The sequence below is a fragment of the Antechinus flavipes genome, chromosome 6 (genome assembly GCF_016432865.1).
Source record: "Antechinus flavipes isolate AdamAnt ecotype Samford, QLD, Australia chromosome 6, AdamAnt_v2, whole genome shotgun sequence".
NCBI classification, from domain to species: Eukaryota; Metazoa; Chordata; class Mammalia; order Dasyuromorphia; family Dasyuridae; genus Antechinus; species Antechinus flavipes.
This window is the reverse complement of record NC_067403.1, coordinates 262,349,479-262,366,844: the sequence shown is the minus strand read 5'-3', so window position 1 is coordinate 262,366,844 and position 17,366 is coordinate 262,349,479. Positions and strand designations below refer to the sequence as shown.

At 61.7% G+C, this 17,366-nt stretch overlaps 1 protein-coding gene across 2 annotated transcripts; it reads right to left on the bottom strand.

Annotated features, from left to right (window-relative positions):
- Positions 1-4,859: 4,859 nt before the first annotated feature.
- On the bottom strand, positions 4,860-16,714 carry IGF2 (insulin like growth factor 2). Of its 2 annotated transcripts, none has more exons than XM_051967657.1 (4): positions 15,660-16,714; positions 11,324-11,480; positions 6,529-6,689; positions 4,860-5,563 (listed from the first exon to the last, which is right to left on the bottom strand). In XM_051967657.1, the coding sequence occupies exons 1-4, from the start codon at positions 15,783-15,785 to the stop codon at positions 5,327-5,329; spliced, it is 681 nt and encodes a 226-aa protein (XP_051823617.1). In that variant the 5' UTR covers positions 15,786-16,714; the 3' UTR covers positions 4,860-5,326. The 2 variants fall into 2 exon arrangements, with proteins under 2 accessions (XP_051823617.1, XP_051823618.1); XM_051967658.1 differs by lacking the exon at positions 4,860-5,563 and adding an exon at positions 5,779-6,290 and having other exon boundaries at positions 6,329-6,689.
- Between the last annotated feature and the right edge of the window lie 652 nt (positions 16,715-17,366).

Sequence of the window (17,366 nt, the reverse complement as noted above, 5' to 3'; positions counted from 1 at the left end):
CAGAGGGAGAACTGGGGGCAAAGGTCATGCAAAGCCCCCCCCAGCCTCCTTCTACCATGACCTTCGGCCCTTGCCCCCATAGACAGCCCACAAAAGTTGTGGGGGGAATGCGCCCGAAGCACGGACCTGCTCCCGCCGTGTCCAAGAGCCTCCCATGGCTCCCCGCTCAAATTCCCATCCATCCATCAGGCCTTCGACATCCCCCGCCATCTGGACCTGCTCCGTGTGGACCCTCCCCTGAAGAGCTGGGCACTGCAGGAGGCCCCCGGCTCCCCGCCCCCACCATCCGTCTCGCCTCCAGCGCCTCGGCCCTCCCCCGGAGGCCCCGGGCCCCTCTCCTTCCTGCGGGGCCGCAGCCGCCATTTTCTTTCTTTCACACCGGCCTTGGCCTAAAATGGCGTCCCGGCCTCCGGCCCCAGCCCCCCCCCGGCCTTGGTGGGCCCGGGGTCTCTTAGGCTTCTGGGGAGGCCCGAGGCCGGCTGGGTTCTCGGAGGGAGTGGCCCCGGGGCCCAGCCAGGGGAGGATGAAGTGGGCTTTGGGGGAGCTCTGGGAGAAAGAACCCCCGGCCTAGAAGGCAACTGGTAAAGGCCAGCAGAGCTGCCCCGCCCAGCTTCCAGTCCAGCAAAGGCTCGGAACACTCTGCTGGGATGTGTCTGGGCAGGAGCACGGCAGGACACCCCCTTCCCACCGAGGGGTCTCACCCTGTCCCCCGTGTCCCCTTTCCACCGAGGGGTCTCACCCTGTCCCCCGTGTCCCCTTCCCACCGAGGGGTCTCACCCTGTCCCCCGTGTCCCCTTCCCACCGAGGGGTCTCACCCTGTCCCCCGTGTCCCCTTCCCACCGAGGGGTCTCACCCTGTCCCCCGTGTCCCCTCCCCACCGAGGGGTCTCACCCTGTCCCCCGTGCCCCCTTCCCACCGAGGGGTCTCACCCTGTCCCCCGTGTCCCCTTCCCACCGAGGGGTCTCACCCTGTCCCCCGTGTCCCCTTCCCACCGAGGGGTCTCACCCTGTCCCCCGTGTCCCCTTCCACCGAGGGGTCTCACCCTGTCCCCCGTGTCCCCTTCCCACCGAGGGGTCTCACCCTGTCCCCCGTGCCCCCTTCCCACCGAGGGGTCTCACCCTGTCCCCCGTGTCCCCTTCCCACCGAGGGGTCTCACTCTGTCCCCCGTGCCCCCCCTTGCCATTCCCCTCCTCCCCCCAAGGATCCCAGGAGGAAAAAGGGGAGCCGGGGCCTGAGGGTGAGAATAACTGGTAGCTTTATTGATAATGCAAAGTATAACATTCGCAAAACTTGAGAAGAGAAAGTTTTGCGTATTAATCAAGCGAGCAAACATAAATGAACCCACGAACCCCGATACAATATCTCCCTCCCACCCCCTGTTGTACAAAACAGAAGCCAATAGCAAGTAGGGAACCCCCAAGTTCAGTGGTCTTCGGGCGACGGTGGCAGAAGCAGGAGAGGAAGGTCCTCCCTCCGGGTCTTCCAGCAGCCTCTGACCCGAGACCAGGCGGAGACGGGGGTCGGCCAGGAAGGATCTGCCGCGGGGACCGGGGACGTCGGGCCGTGGGGAGCGCTCCGACGGCCGGGGGCGTCCTCGCTGTGGCGACGGTGGTGAGCGCGCGGCGCGGGGCGCCCGGCGGAGGACGCTGGGAATCGGTGGAGCTGCCGCCCAAGAGCAGAGGGTGGACGTCGCTTTGGTCCAAAATCGTCCCCGACTCTGGACAGCCAGTGGGCGTCGGGCTCTGTTACCCGGGTCGCTGCTCCCTCTGCCAGGTTTGGTTGGTTGGGTTTTTTAAAGGATTTTCTCGGGTTTCAGAAGCCAATCGATAACCCGAAGGTGCCCAATTGAAGCTCGAATGTTCCAGATTTTGAGGGACCCGGAAGCCGCCTCAGCAGAGCGATGGTCGGGTTGTTACTTTAATCGGGTTTTAGAAGAAGCCAATTGGTGCCCAATTAATGCCCAGGTTTTGCTGAGACAATTTCGACTTTAATCACTGGCGTTCCCCTCCACCATTCCCGCGATCCAGGCCGGGTCTGCCATTGTCTGGGAGCCCCCGCCCCGAAGGGCCCTCCCTCCCAGGAGCCCCTGGCCCGCCGGAGGAGGGAGGCGTCCCGCGGAGCCGCTGACCCGAAGACCAACGCAGGTGGAAAAAGCTTCGGGTCAGTCGCCCGTCCCCCGCCCCGGACCCGGCGGCTCGGCCACCAGAGCCCCCACGAGGGGTCCGAGGCGACCCGCCAGCGAAACACGGAAAAGGTCAGTGTCGCGAGCGGCTTCTGGGACGAGATCTCTCCCCCCCGCGGGCGCTTCCGCCGGAGACCGTGGCAGGCTCCCCAGGGTGGACACGGGGGCCACGGTCCTTCCGGGAAAACCTTCTGGGCCCCAGGAGCTCAGCTCTGCTCCCTGGCTCCTGGTCGGGCCCCCCACCCGCACGACCCTCAGGACAGTCACGGTGTTCCACAGTCTCGCCCAGGGAGCCCCGAGCGGGCTCTCGGCCCAGAGCGCTGGAGAAAGCGATAAAGGAAAAGAAAAGAAACAGAAGCAAGGATTTCCAGCAGATCTCTGGGGGCCATGGAGGAGGCCTGGGCTGTCCCTGCGGGAGACATCCCCTTCCTGGTACCTTGGGGGGCGCGCCCCCCAGCACTGGCTCTCAGCCTAAGTAAGGATAATAAGAAAAAATTGATTATATGCAAATATATGAGGAGGCAGCAAGAGGGATACTCTGGAAGGGGCCAGGCCACCCTTGAGATGACATTTGAGTATCTTTGGGGGTTGCTTTAAGCCTCCCCTTTTTTTGGGTTTTTTATTGTTTTAAATTTTTTTTTAACTTTTATTTTTGTTTTTATTATTTTTTTGGTTCAAAGCAAAAACTATCCAAGCTGTTTGGTGCTTGCCTTAAAGCAAAACTACGTTGCCTTAAAAAAAAAAAAAAAACACCAACAACAAACAAACAACAAACAACAAAACAAAACAAAACAAAACAAAACCAAAAAGAGAAGGAAAAAATACCCCAGTGAGAAAAAAGTTAATAAAATTTGAAAATTTGCGCCCCTGGGTTTTAGAGCTGCAATCTGCGATTCGTTCATGACTCTCGGAATTCCCGCTCTCCCAAAAATAAAAACTTCCCCCTCCCAACCCACCCCCCCTTCCCTCCCCTTGGCCCTGCCTGCTCCTGCACGTGCTCCCGCCGCCTGTGGGCGCGGGAGCTCTCTTTGGGAAGGAGCTGGAGGGCTCTGGGAGGAAGCTGCGGGCGGCCGGAGGGTCCCGGTCTGGGGGTCCGGGGCCCTCCGGGGGCCTCGGCCGCCTCTCCCGCCTCCGCTTTGGACCAATCTCATTCCTCGCGCTGCCACATCCCTCGGTCAGGAAATAAATAAGAGGAGCCGGCGTCCCCAAGCGTGGCGGCTGTTGTACGGTCTGTGGTTTGCTTCTGAGAGTGCCTGCTTCTGAGAGTGCCGCTCTGTTCCGGCATGTATTGGCTCAATGGTGCACTGAGGGAGGGGCTGGGAGGGGGGCTGCCGGCCTGCCCTCGGGCTGGGAAGGGCGGGCCTGGAGGCCGGCGACTGGCTGGCTCTTTGGGGGGGATTTGGAAGCCCAGGCGAGGGGCAGGTTCTGGTTCTCGCCCCGCCTGCCCCCCTCGGGGAGGGGGGGGTCGGCGCGCACCCCCAGGAGGTAATGCCTCCTCAGCCTGGGCCCGCGGCCAAATGGTCCGAATCAAAATGGTGGAGCCTCGGCCACCCCCGGCTCTGGCTCTGGTTGCCCCAAGAGGAGGAATCCCAGCCTTAAGAAAAGGGGCTTAAAGGTGGGATTCCTCCCTCCGGCCCACCCTCGGCCTGGCCGGGCCCACAACCTTTCGAGAAGGGGCAGGGCCAGGGGAGGGCGGGGGGAGGGGACGAGAGGTGCTGGGGGTGGGGGCGGGGGGGGAATGGAGGCCGAGAGACCGGTTTTTGTGGGTGCAGGACGATACAGAGCGGCACCACAGAAAGCTATGGAAAAGGCTACCTGCTGCGTGAGAGGAGGGGCTGGCGGGAGCTCCGAGGGGGAGGGGGAAGCGCAAGGGGGGCCGTGCCAGGGCGGCGAGAATGCCGGGTGGGACGGGCTCTTGGCTCCCTGGTCCTGCGGGCGCTCGGTGTCTCCAGCTTCGGGGGCTCTTCCTGGAGGTGTGGGAGCGAGTGTGAGAGTGTGAGAGTGTGTTATTGTAAGTGAGTGTGTGTGTGTGAGTGTGTGACTGTGTGAATGTAAGTGTGTCTGTATGTGAGTGTGACTGAGTGAGTGTGACTGTAAGTGTGTCTGTGTGAGTGTGACTGGGTGTGTGTGAGTGTGTGAGTGTGACAGTGTGAGTGTGTGTGAGACATTGTGAGTGTGAGTGTAACTGAGTGTGTGTGAGTGTGACAGTGTGAGTGTGTGTGAGACAGTGTGAGTGTAACTGAGTGTGTGTGTGACTGTGTGTGTTACTGTAAGTGTGTGTGTGTGAGTGTGACTGAGTGAGTGTTACTGTAAGTGTGTGTGTGTGAGTGTGACCGGGTGTGACTGAGTGTGTGTGAGTGAGTGTGGAAGAGCCGCCCACCAGAGCGCCCCAGAAGCGGGAGCGAGAGCCGCACTCGCGCCGGTCTCTGAGGGAGAAGCCGGCCGCCGCCGGGGCAGGGCCCGCGCTTGGGCTCCCGGGATGAGGTGTCCTCCCCCTTCTGTCCGGCCAGCTGACTTTAGCACCACGACCGCGCGGCTGGAGGAGCACGGGGTCCCGGGGACCGGCCAGTGCGGCTCTTGCGCCGAGATGACTAAGGGTCTGGGCCGGGGGCGCCCTCACCGTGGCCCCCGCCCGCTCCTGCCCCCGCTTTCAGCCTCCTCTCTGCCTCTCCCTCCCTGAGGCTGCGGGGGCAGGAACCTGCGCTGGGGCTCCTCCTCGGGGATGGAAGATGGGAAAGGAGCAGCGAGCATGAGGTTGGTTCAAAGGTGGTCTGGAGCCCATGGGGAGAGTCCCCGGGGGGGCTCGGGGGTCCCTCACGTCTGGGGGTGGCCAGCTCGGGGAGCTCCCGGCTCCGGCCGCTGTGGTTGGGCGCCCCGCCGCAGTCCAAGGCCAATCTGACTGAGGGCGGGCCCGGCCGGAGGGGGGGACGCCGCTGAGCCCGGGGGGCTTTGGGCTCAAGGACATCCTCCCGACGTGATGGGGAAGAGGCGCTGCCAGGGGTGGGGGCAGCCCCTCAGAGCCCCTTGGCGTGGCGGGAGGGGGGCGGCGGGGGGAAGACGAAGAAAGCTTTGGAAATAGAGGCCGAATTGGTGGAGAGGAGAGAGCCATGAAGAGAAGTCATCCCAGGGGCAGAGCGGCGCGCATTACTGCGGGCGCGCCGCCTTTGCGGAGGAGGCGTCCGAGCGCAGGGGGTCTTCGCTGGGCAGGCCGATCAGGGCACGGTGACGCTGGGCCTCTCTGATCGCTTCCAGCGCCTGGGCTCTGAGGCGGTCCCTGCGGGCACGGAGGAGGGCAGGCAGGCCCCTCCGGAGGCGGTGGGCGGACTTCTGCCAGGTGTCAAGCTTGAAGAACTTGCCCACAGGGTATCTAGGGAAGTTTTCCTGAGGGCGGGAGGGGAAGGGGGGAGGAAGAGAGCAGAGTTGGCGTGAAGAGCCGCGCCGGGCCGGGCCGAGGCCAGCAGGAGCCGTGGTCAGGACCGGCGGGTCTTCCCGGGCGCCAGCCTTGGGAGCTACTGGGGACGGCCGGAGGCCGGGGCTCGGAGCGGCCGGACCCGGCTGGGGGGGGGGGGGCTGCACGGCGAGGGGCACGGGGGGTGAGGGCAGAGACCCAGGGCCTGCCCTCCTGGCGCCCACCCGCCCACCCCCAGAGACCCCCGCCTCCCGATTGTGGGACCAAGCGGAGAGAACTGCAAGGGCCAGAGATGGCTCCCAGAGAGCCTCGGAGAGCGGGAGATCAGCAGATCCGCCATCTTCCTCCCTGCCGGTCAGTGGACGGATCTGTCCGCTCGCTCCATCGAGCCAGGGCCCATCGGGTGGCTCCGGGGCCCCTGCCGCCCCCCCACGCCAGTCCCATCTCTGCTCGTTCTTGTTCTCACAACCACCCCCCGAGGCCGGGACACCCCTGTCCCCATTGGCAAGAGGAAAGTCGGATTCAGAGGAGGAACATGGCTGGCAAAGGCCACGGCGGGCACCCACAGGGCACCCGGGAGCTCCAGGGGACATTGCTGAAGGAATCGGCTGGTGCTGGGAAGGTGGAAGCCTTGGGTGAGGACAGTTTGGAAGGGGGGAGGATGGGGAAGGGGGGCAGACCCCCCGGGAGGCAGGAGGCCTGAGCCGCCCTCTCAGGCCTCCCGCCTCCCAGGGGGCCCTTCTGCGGCAGCTCAGGCGTGGACCCTGCCTGGGGAGCTGGCGCTCCGCCGGGCAGGGGGGCGAGGGAGGCGGGCCGTGCCCGGGGCCTGTGGGGGCCGGCGTGTACCCGGGGCCTGAGGACTGGAGCTGGGAGGACCCTGCTCCCCCTCTCTTTGCGTCTGGCTTCTGGCCATGGTGAGGAGTCTCCGGGCACTTACCGGGAGCACCATCATGGAGGCTGACAGGTCTCGCTCGGACTTGGCGGGGGTGGCGCAGTAGGTCTCCAGTAAGGCCAGATCGCAGCTGCGGAAGCAGCATTCTTCCACGATGCCGCGGTTCAGGCGGCGGCTCACGCGGCTCAGAGGCCTGCCGGGAAGACCTGCAGGGAGGAGGGGGAGCCCGTCAGCCTGAGACGCAGGGGGGAAACTGAGGCCGGAGGCCCAGAGAGCCAGGGGAGACAGCCCCTGCTACCGGCTGCCACCAGCCAAATCCCTAGGGTCAATGGGCCAAGCATGCATTGACTCCTGCTGGGTGCACAGTCCTGGGCCAAACTCTGTGGAAGCTCTGAGAGGAGGAAAAGAAGGAGGAGGAGGAGAAAGAAGAGAAGGAGGAAGAGGAAGAAGAGAAGGAGGAAGAAGAGGAGGAGGTGGAGGAGAAGGAGGAAGAAGAAAGAGGAGGAGGAGAAAGAAGAGAAGGAGGAAGAGGAAGAAGAGAAGGAGGAAGAAGAAGAGAAGGAGGAAAAAGAGGAGGAGGTGGAGAAAGAAGAGAAGAAGGAAGAGGAAGAAGAGAAGGAGGAAGAAGAGGAGGAGATGGAGGAGAAGGAGGAAGAAGAAAGAGGAGGAGGAGAAAGAAGAGAAGGAGGAAGAGAAAGAAGAGAAGGAGGAGAAAGAAGAGGAGGAGGAGGAGAAGGAGAAGGAGGAAGAAGAAAGAGGAGGAGGAGAAGGAGGAGAAAGAAGAGAAGGAGGAGAAAGAAGAGAAGGAGGAGGAGAAGGAGGAGAAGGAGGAAGAAGAAAGAGGAAAAGGAGGAGGAGAAAGAAGAGAAGGAGGAAAAGGAGGAGGAGAAAGAAGAGAAGGAGGAAGAGAAAGAAGAGAAGGAGGAGGAGGAGAAGGAGGAAGAAGAAAGAGGAAAAGGAGGAGGAGAAAGAAGAGAAGGAGGAAAAGGAGGAGGAGAAAGAAGAGAAGGAGGAAAAGGAGGAGGAGGAGGAGGAGGAGTCACCCAAGAATAGAACAGCACAGAGGTTCCCGAAGAATGTGCCCCCAGCACATTTTCCAGTGGAAGCCACTGATCTGGCCTCTGCCTTAGGAAGAAGATTAAACAGATCCAGTGACTTGCCCAAGACCACACAGGACAACTGGAGGTGAAGCCCCCAAGGGCCCCATCCTAGGGAGTCTCCTATGAGGGAAACTGAGGCCCTGACGGGGGCACAGGAGGAAGGCAAAACTTGGGGAGAGCCTAGGCCACGAGGAACCGCGTCCCCTTGAGAACCACATCCTAGGGGTGCCCGCTAAGCTTCAGGAACCCTCTCCGGCCGCTTCCCCACAACCAGAGCCCAGGCGCAGCCCCCCCAGCTACTGCACCCTCAGGCAAGCCAGGGGGCTGCGGGCGCCCAGAAGGGACCCCTGGCTCTCCGGTGCCCACCCGCCTACGCCCCCCTCGGGTCTGGCTGGCCCTGCCTGCCTGGGAGAGGTGCCGGGGGCAGTCGCCAAGGAGGGCGAGGAAGAAGACGGGAGGGGAGGAGTGAGTCGCCTTAAACAATCCCCAATCCCTCTCTCCCCCCATCCTCTCCCTCACCCTCGAGGGTCCGGGCTCCTCTCCCTCCATCTGCCCCTGGCTGGCTCCTTCCCTCCCTGCCCAGCCCCCACCTCCAAGGACTGAGTTTCTTCCTTCTTAAGGAGAAGGGAAAGTGGGAAGCACCGCCCCCCCCCCCCCAGGCCGGAGGCCGGGTCTGAGGGCGCAAAAGAGGGGCTCCCCACTAACACTGACCAGAGCCGGGGCTGCCTTTCTCACAAGCAGGAGGGGGGGAGGGAAGGGGGTGGGGGAGCAGAGGTGGGCTGTGGAGCCCCCAGGGCAAGCCTTGGACTCTTTATCCCGCAATAGCGAGCCTGGCCCAGTGCTGTGCACACAGCAGGCGCTAAATCACTCGATCCAACCCCGCAGCCTTTATTAAGCGTCTACTGTGTGCAGAGCACTGTGCTAAGCACTGGGGGAGACGCTCAGAGAACGACAAGGAAGGACCGAGGTGTGGGGTGCAGAGGGGCCTGCGGGTGAAAGTGGGGGAGGGGTGGGATGCAGCCCTGCCTGGCGGGGTCCCTTAAGCAGCAAGGCCGAGTGCGGCTCACACACGGATCCCGATGGATGGAGCGGGAGCAGCTCCGTCAGAGAAAACCTTCCGCCCCCAGCCCTGCCCCCTCCTCCGCGCCGCCGCCTCAGCCACAGACCCCTCGCCATCCCCGCCCCCGCGCCGCCCCCAGGTCCCGGCCCGCTGCCGGTATTATTGTGTGCGGCCGCGGAGCCCAAGAATGTGCCCCGTCAGCACCCGGGGCGCGAGCGCAATTCTTATCAGCTGTTGGGGAGGAGGAAACGGGAGCTGTTTATAAAGAAGCCCCGGCTCCCTCCGCCCCACCCCCTCCTGCGGCGGGCTGCCTCCCTTCCCCGCCTCCCTGGAGAGACTCGGCCAGGACGGTGGGCATGGCTGGCATGGAGAGGAGCCCTGCCTCCTCAGGGAGGGAGGCTAAGTTCCCAAGATATTCCTAGAGGTGCAGCAGGACCCTATTCATTAGGGGAAAGGGGGGGAGGGCAGGGGGCAGCAGAAGGTTCTATGCCGGCGAGCAACACTGCCGCCGCCCATTTGGCCCCTCAGAAATACTTCCCCCAAGTCTCACGGTGCTTTCATTTTACAAAAAAAGGAAACTGAGTCCCGGGAAAGGGAGGGATTTGCCCCAAGAACCATCAGTTAAAAGAGCCAGGCTCCCTCACTATTCTCTGGCTGAGGGCTCGTGCCCAGGACGCTTTGGGGGGCCCCTCTGGGCTCCAACACCACCTCTGCCCCATTTACATGATCCCCCATAGGAGAGGACGGATGGGGGAGCAGGGAGAGGCAGAGACACAGAGACCGAAACAGAGTGAGAGACAGAGAGAGACAAAGAGAGAGAAGAGACAGAGACAGAGACACACAGAGAGAGACAAAGAGAGAGAGAGACAGAGAGAGACAGACAGAGACAGAGAGAGAGAGAGAGACAGAGAGAGGGGGGGAGAGAGAGACAGAGACAGACACAGACACAGAGAGAGAGACAGAGAGAGAGTGAGACTGTGTGCGTATGTGAAAGAGAGACAGAGACAGAGAGAGAAACAGAGAGGAAGAGACAGCTAGAGATCGGGAGAGATAGAAACAGAAGGAGACTGTATGTGAAAGAAAGAGAAACAGAGAGACAGAGACAGACAGAGAGAGTCTAGCAATCGCCATTCCATAGGAGATGATCGCTTCCCTTTCCAGAGCAGCCAGGGAGCCCAAGAAAGGAAGGAGAGGCAGAGACAGGGACCAAGACAAAGAAAGGAGAGTGTCCTTGAGAGGCGTTTGAGCAGAAGGCGCAGGGACACCAGGCGATGGGGAGACAGGGAGGTAGAGCTCAGGAAAGCCGGAGATAGAAGCACATACAGAGATAAGGGGAGGCAGAGAGGCAGAGATAGGCAGACCGGGAAATGGAGACAGGAAAAGAGACCGGCAAAGAGAGAGCGATGGAGAGAGGAGACAGAGACGGGGACAGAAGAACTGGGGACCGGAGGCGGCGGGAGGCTGCGCTCGCTGGGGACCGGAGGCGGCGGGGGGCGGCGCGGGGGGACAAAGCGGGAGCGGGACAGAGTGATAGGGAGCCCGAGATAGAGACAGGCGGAGCCCAGGGGAGAGGGAGCGCCCCTCCCGAGCCGGGCCTCTCCCCATTCCTGCATCTCTATAGCAGCTCTGCGGGGCGCCGGGAGCGCAGACAAAAAGGTGCCTCCGCCGCGGAGTTTCTCGCAGGGATTTGATTCAGCGTCTCAGCGGCTTACGGCCGCGGACTGGGGTCCGAATAAGGCCCCTCGTTTCGGGGGAATTAGGTTTGAGGAAGCCCCGATGGGGCGAGGACGCCCTCAAGAAGCGCCGCTCCTCCATCCGCAGCGGGATCTGCTCCAGCGCTTCAGGTCGCTCTAACTTGAGCGTCCGCGCAGAGCCTCCCCGCCCCGGTTTCCTTCACATTCACTTCACAAGCCGAGCTTCCACGCCTACAGGTAAGCCGGCGGCACTAAGCCATCCCCGCACTAAGCCATCCCCGCACTAAGCCATCCCCCGCACTAAGCCATCCCGCAGCTTGTCCCAACCCCCTTTTCCTGGAACTAACTTTCACCTAGCCAAGAGCTGGGCGGCTCTGGCCAGGAGGGAGACCCCGCGGGCTCGGTGGGGGGCGTCCCCCACGCCCACAGAGTTCCCCGGCTTCCCAGAGCCGAAGCCCAGGGCCCGGGGCCCATCTAAATACAATTCGCATTTCATTTACAAAAGCACTCACCTCGTCCGCCGAGTGCCGGAGCTAGTTCCAAGTTGGCTGATGGGAAAGGCCACCTACCTGAAGTCCATCCTCCCCATCAGCTCACAGAGAGAGACCGACCCCCATCACCGGGCGACCTCGCCCATCCAAAAGCGGGGCCAAATCTCTGTGTGTGCGCAGCCCGCTTTGGACTAAAGGCGGAAGCCCCCAGGAAGAACGCCCTTTCCCCTCTGCCCCCTACACCGTGCCGAAGAAAGGGCTTGGCCAACGGGCGCTCGCTAGCGCTGGCTAAGGAGCGAGGCAGCAAGCCAGCCCCAACTCAGGGAAGACCGGCTCTTTCCCACCCATAGCCAGCAGCGAACCTACGTCGATGGAGTAGCCCTTGCAGAGGGCAGCCTCTGGGGGAGTCCCCGGGCCCCCAGCCCTCCAGCCTAGTTCCAGAACCTTTCACCAGCCTGCCCCGGACCCTCCCCCCATCCCCGGAGAGCCACTTACTGAAGTAGAAGCCGCGGTCGCCACACACAAACTGGAGGGTGTCTACCAGCTCCCCACCACAAAGGGTCTCACTGGGGCGGTAAGCAGCGTTGCAGCACGAGGCAAAGGCCAAAAAGGTGAGTGATAACAGCAACATCTTCTTCATTGGGAAACCCATCTGTGGAGAGAGAGCCGGGCCCGAGGTTAGTTCACTTCCACCCGCAAGACTGTAGGGGCAGCTGGGACCCGGAACGGCCCCAGCCGGGAGCGGGGAGAGCGCCTCATTCCCCATGACCGAAGTTTGGATCCTCCGAGAAGCAGGAGGAGCGAGCAAGAGCTGCCTTTAAGGGTGAGAAGAGCTGGAGGGGGGAAGAGAGAATAAACTTGTCCCGCAGTCCCGGGAGAACCGGGGTGCTACGGAGGAAAGAGGCAAAGCGGAGGAATTAAGCTTGATGTTAGAAAAGAGTCCCCTTCCCAAGAGAAGGGCTGCTTCGGGAGGTAGTCGGTGGCCCATTGCTGGAGATATTCAAGTGGAGGCTAGCTGCCCACTTGCTGGGGGAGGCTGCTCCGGCGGGGGGTGGAGGGGAAGGCTGCCTCCGAGGTCCCTTCCAGCTTGGAGAATCCAAGGAGCCTCCCTGCCCCCGCAGCCGGCCCGAGCCCTCCCTTCTCGGCCCTCCTGGCTTCCCTCCCCAGATGTACCGTGAGCTCGTCAGAGGGGATGAGGCTGTCTCTCCACCGGGGCCCAGCAGAAGGCTCGGAGGGTGACTGCTCCGCTCTCGGGAATCTCCGCAACTGAGAGCTCATCTGTGCTCACACATTTATGTAGCCCCCAGCCCCCAAAGCCCAGTCCCGCCCATAACCACGCCCCACTCGTCCCTCCCCTGTCTCCTCCCACTTCTAGCTCCGCCCTTCAGTTCGGCCAATGGTATCAGGGTCCCTAAGAGGCGCCCTGGAACAATTCCAGATGACATCACCACTACCTGGGTCCTCAAGGACCACCCCCTAACCACCCCCTACCCTCCCAGCCCCAAGATGCAAGGCTCCAGCGCTCCGAGATCAGTGTAACCCTGCCCCACGGGGGCTGTGCTGCCTAATGCACCCTAAGTAACAGGGGGCCTTTCCCTGGCCTGCCTGTCCTGTGCAAAAGACCTCTCCTTCCTAGTCACCTCGCAGCCTCCATAAAGTCTTAGGGGGCTCTCTTCTCCCACCCAACACTTGCCCGAGCTGTTCCCCAGGCCAATGAGCGGCCTCCATGAGGGAGATGAAGGATGTTTTATAAGGGCCCCCGGCGCCCATGTGGCCTTCACACATCCAGGTTTCCCCGCTCAGTCCCAAAGAGCCCCTGGGAGCCCCACTTTCTGGCCGGGGAAAGTTAGGCAGCCCCCCCAGAAGCCCCTAAAGGCAGAAAAGCCCCAGGGAGCCGGCCTCTCCACAAGGATAAAGAACATGCCCTCGGAGGGCACATGGCGAGCCGCTGCCTCGAGGTGAGCAGATCCGGCCCCTGCCCTCCCGCCTCTCCGCCGGATCCTAGAGCGAGCCAGCGTCCTTCCTCGGGGATCGGGGGCAATGGAGGAAGAGGGGAAGGGACACTAACCCCGAGTCCCCGGACAGTTGTTAAGCAACCTAGAGGCTTACACTTCCCTCCTTTGAACCTCAGTTCCCCACTAAGTCAATGGGGGCAATCGTTCTTACATTATGCGCCTCCCTGGGGTGAGGAAGAGTATGAATATCAGAGAAGGAAGGGGGGGAAGGGGAGGAGAAGGGGCTTATCACTGAGCACCTGAGAGCGGAGCGGGCGCGCTCCCTCACGCGGCAACCGCTGCTCCCCCTGTGCGCCCTGGGACTTCCCTCCCTAAGTCCCCCCCTGAGCGCGGCTGATGGGAAGCCCCGCCTCGGCCTCGTGGGCACCTTGGGTGAGTGGGGAGCGCGAGGCCCCTCGGACACCAGAGGCTGTTGCAAGACTTGGGCCCCGGCCCGGGAGGGCTGGATCCGCTAGAGGAGGGTGGGTGAGAGCCGCGAGGGAGCGGGCCTGCCCAAGTTTTCGGAAGACAGCTGGCCAGCTCTCGGGAAGGATTGGGCAAGCGGCTGGAGTAACCTCACTTAACTCCTCCTCGCGCTTTGTTGTTCCCCATCCCTCCCTCCCGGCTTCTGAAATTCCTCAGGCGGCCTCCCCAGAAACAGCCAGGGCTATGCGGTGGGGAAGGCGGAGGGGCGGCCACGGGGAGCGCGGCCACGCGGGAGCGCGGCCCGGGCCGCCCCCCCCCCCAGCCGGGGAAGGGGGGGCGGCGGCCTCGGGGCTGGGGGGTGAAGGCAGTCCCGATTCTGGGGGACTCTCAAAGCCGACCCCTACAGGGGAACGCTCAGTCTGGGAGAGGGAGGCAGCTAGAGGAGGAGGAGGAGGCGCCCAGGATGCTCTCCGCTCCCCCACCGAGGGAGAGGCGACTCCCGCTCCCCCTCCTCTACCTGCTCGCACTAAGAGCAGAACGCACTTTGTAAACGCTGTGGGGTTCTCCGTTCCGTTCAAATCTGTTGCATTGCGTGGGATTGCATTGCATAAAAAAAGGGGGGAGAATAGAGAAGGGGAGAGGGAAGGGGGGATGGGGAGAAGAAAGGAGGGAGGAGAAAGGGGGAAAGGGGAGGAGGGAAAGGGGGAGGAGCTGGAGGGAGGAGGGAGGAGGGGCTGGAGGGGGTGGAGAGAAGAGGGATTGGAGGAGGGAAAATGTCCCCCAAGTGCCCCCACCCTACAGAAGTGCTTTCACCTGTGCCTGGGAGGAGGCGGGGATTGGCCCAGCGAGCCTCCAGTTGGGCTGCAGGACGCTTCGCTCCTCCCTAGTGCTCTCCCTCCCCCCCCCAATTTTAGCAAATGTCACCACCCTCCTCCCCATATCCTCTATTTCAGGGAGTGCCAGCCCCCTCCTCACATACTTTCCATCAGTCACTGCCAGCCCCCCCCCAATCTCAATCCGGGGATCGGCCGAGAGAGTTAATGGGGACTCAGTTTGCTATAAGGGGCTGTGAACGGCCAGGTGCCCCTTCCCTCCACTACCTTCTCTTTCCTGAGGGGAGCTGCAGGTAGATTCCTTCCTCCCTTCGCTTCCCATTGGAGCTATTCCTTCTCCTTTCAATTCTTTCTCTCCCGATTACCCGCCCCCCTCCCCCGCCCAATCTGCTTCTCGAATCCCCTCCCTTTCTATCTGTCCCACCCTTTAGTTTCTTCTCTCTTCTTTTTTAAATCACTGGACTTGCCCCTCCTCTGCTCCCCCTTTCTCTCTGCCTCTTTTTTCTCGGCTCCCTCCTCTGCCCCGCCCTTCTCTATGTCCCCCCCTGTTCAGGGCTAAAATCTAATGTCTCAAGTCAAGAGGGAAGCTTTCCAGAGTTTTCCCTACCTTTGGGTCGTCGCTCCTCCCTTCTCGCACTAGCAGCCCACGAACTCGAGCTGAGAGCCTCCTCTCAGACTGCCATCTCTCCTCCAACCCCCCAGGCACTGACCACGCCCCTTAACTCTCTAACGGAGCCCCCACGCCTCCCCAAGATTTTCGGGGGGAGGGGTCATACAAATTATTCAATACCACCAAAGTCGAGCTTGGCCCCACCCTACCCCGCCCAGCTAAGGGGGAGGTTCATACCAGCCTCGAGCCCCTCCCAAAAAGAACTTCTGCAAACTAGGGTCGCCTCTGAACTGAGCGCCCCCCCCCAGTCATCTTACTCATATTCTCCAGGAGCTCCGCCCCATCCCTCACCGCCTAGGGTGCAAACAACACCTCTGGGTAGGAGCCAGCAGGACTTAGAGAGATGGCGGAGGTGGGGGGGGTTGTTGTTCATGTGGGGGGGCCCCCTACGGACCAGACTGGGTCGCCCTTTGGGCGTCCCCTTGCGGACACTCCTGGCATTGCACTACAGCCCCGAGACACGTTTGAGGGGGAGCTGTTTACGCACAACAAGGAGCTCCCTCCCCACCCCGCGCCCTCTGGGGAGCCTTCCCACAGGTCCTTCACGCGGTCTGATTTTCGCCCCCTCCCGAGTGTGCCCCAAGTTTCCGCGAGCGCGAGATAGAGCCCAAGAAGAAGCCAGAGCTTCAGGGCCGCCGGGAGAAAGTGGGGAGAGCCCTTGGGCGCGCGCTCACACCCCCCCGAGAAGGAAGGGAGTTCCCCCAGCCGCCCCGTCGGTCCCCAGCTGTCTCTTCGAGGACCTCCGCGCACGGCGGCCAGTCCCCGGGCCGCACCAGTCCCACGACGGGGAGGGGACGGGGGCCGGACAGCCGGACGGAGGGGCCGGTCAGCCGGCCGACTGGTCCCGAGGCCGGGGAGCGGGCCGCGTGGCCCCGGGGCCTGCCAGCCTGCCGTCTGGGGGGGCTTACCTCAAAGCTGCTCCTGCTACTCCCCACCTCCTTGCTGCGGGACTGTTGGAGGGTGCTGACACTGGCGTCCGCCAACCCTGAAGCGACTCCTCTTGCCATATTCCCTCGCTGACGAAATCCCATCATTGGTCTAATTTTGGATTCGGGTCAGGCTGGTTCTGGCTTTTTATATTGGGGGCGTAGTTCGGGTTTTTTTTTTTTTTTGTCTTTTTTTTTTTTTTATTCGAGTGGACGGGCTTTGGGGCGGGGCGGGTTGACTTGTTGTTTTTGGGTGAGTTTGGGGAGATAGTGAAGAGGGTTTTGAAGAACAGTGGACAGAAGTAGCAGAGGACAGTCAGCCGGAAGGACAGGGCAAGGGCGACAGAGAGTGAGCGAGAGCGGCGAGCGAGCGAGCGAGCGAAGCCAGAGGGGGCAGAGGGGAGAGAGAAAAAGAGACAGACAGGGCGAGGACTGAGGGTGCGGGCAGACGGGGGCGGGACGAGCTGGGCGGGGAGGACCGGGGGGGCACTTAGGAGGGAGAACGGGGTGAAAGGGCGAAGGGTGCACGGGGCGGGGAAGGGAAGACTAAGCGATTGAAGCTAAGGGCAAGGAAAGGGGACCAAACTGCCTCCCACGTCGGGGGGACGCCCCGAGAACCCGAATCCTCCGCCTCCGGAGTCAGGCTCGAAAGAGACTGGGCTGCAATTTGGGGGATACCGTGGGGCGGACTGAGGGCGGGGAAGGAGATGAGACCTCTGGAGGCGGAACCTGCCTTTTCCCTTTAAGGGAGTTGGAATGGGATGAGAGCTGAGGTAGTTAAGGAAAAGGCAGTTTGGCGTTCCGCACAGAGGCCCCAATTAGCAGCAAAAAAAAAAAAAAGGAGAGGGAAGGGGAGGGGGGGAGGGGAAAGGACGCTGATTGACGGAGGGGCGCCGGGCGCCTGCAAGATGGAAAGTGAGGCGAGGGCAGCGCCCACGTCGTCGGATGGGATGGAAGGGCGGCGGCGACGCGAAGATGGTGAGCCGACGCTGCGGATCCCCGACTACCTGCTCCGTCCAGGAGGAGACAGACAGATCCGTGCTCCCTCCGTGCTTTTATAACGGTTTGGGAGAACCCGCTCCGATCGCTGGATGTCACTACTGGCGGCAGGCCCGACCCAATGGCTTGGAAGAGGGTTATCTCGCTCCGCCCCTCGGCTCCGCCCCGAAAACCGAGCCAACGAGGGGGGGCAGAGGGGGCAAGGGGAGGTGGCCCCCAGAGCTGGGGGGGGGCAAAAAAGCGGGGATAGGAATTTTGTAAAGAAAGCCAAGAAATAAAACAATACAAAAATGAAAGAAATAAAAAATGGGAATGAAATGGGGAAAAGAAAACAGGGTGAGAAGAAGAAATAGAAAAGGCAAGACAGGAAAGGGGATAAATAAAGAACTAAAGAAGAAGAAAAAAGATAGACCCAGAAAAGAAGGGAGAAAGAAAGAAAAGGAGAAAGAAAGAAAAAAGGGAGAAAGAAAAGGAGAAAGAAAGGGAGAAAGGAAGGAAGGAAGGAAGGAAGAAAGAAAGAAAGAAAGAAAGAAAGAAAGAAAGAAAGAAAGAAAAAAGAAAGAAAGAAAGAAAGAAAAAAGAAAGAAAGAAAGGAAAGAAAAAAGAAAGGTGGGAGGAAGGGAAAAACTGAAAAAGGAAACAAAAAGGACAAGGTAAATTCGGGAACTAGGAAATAAGGAGGGAATGGGA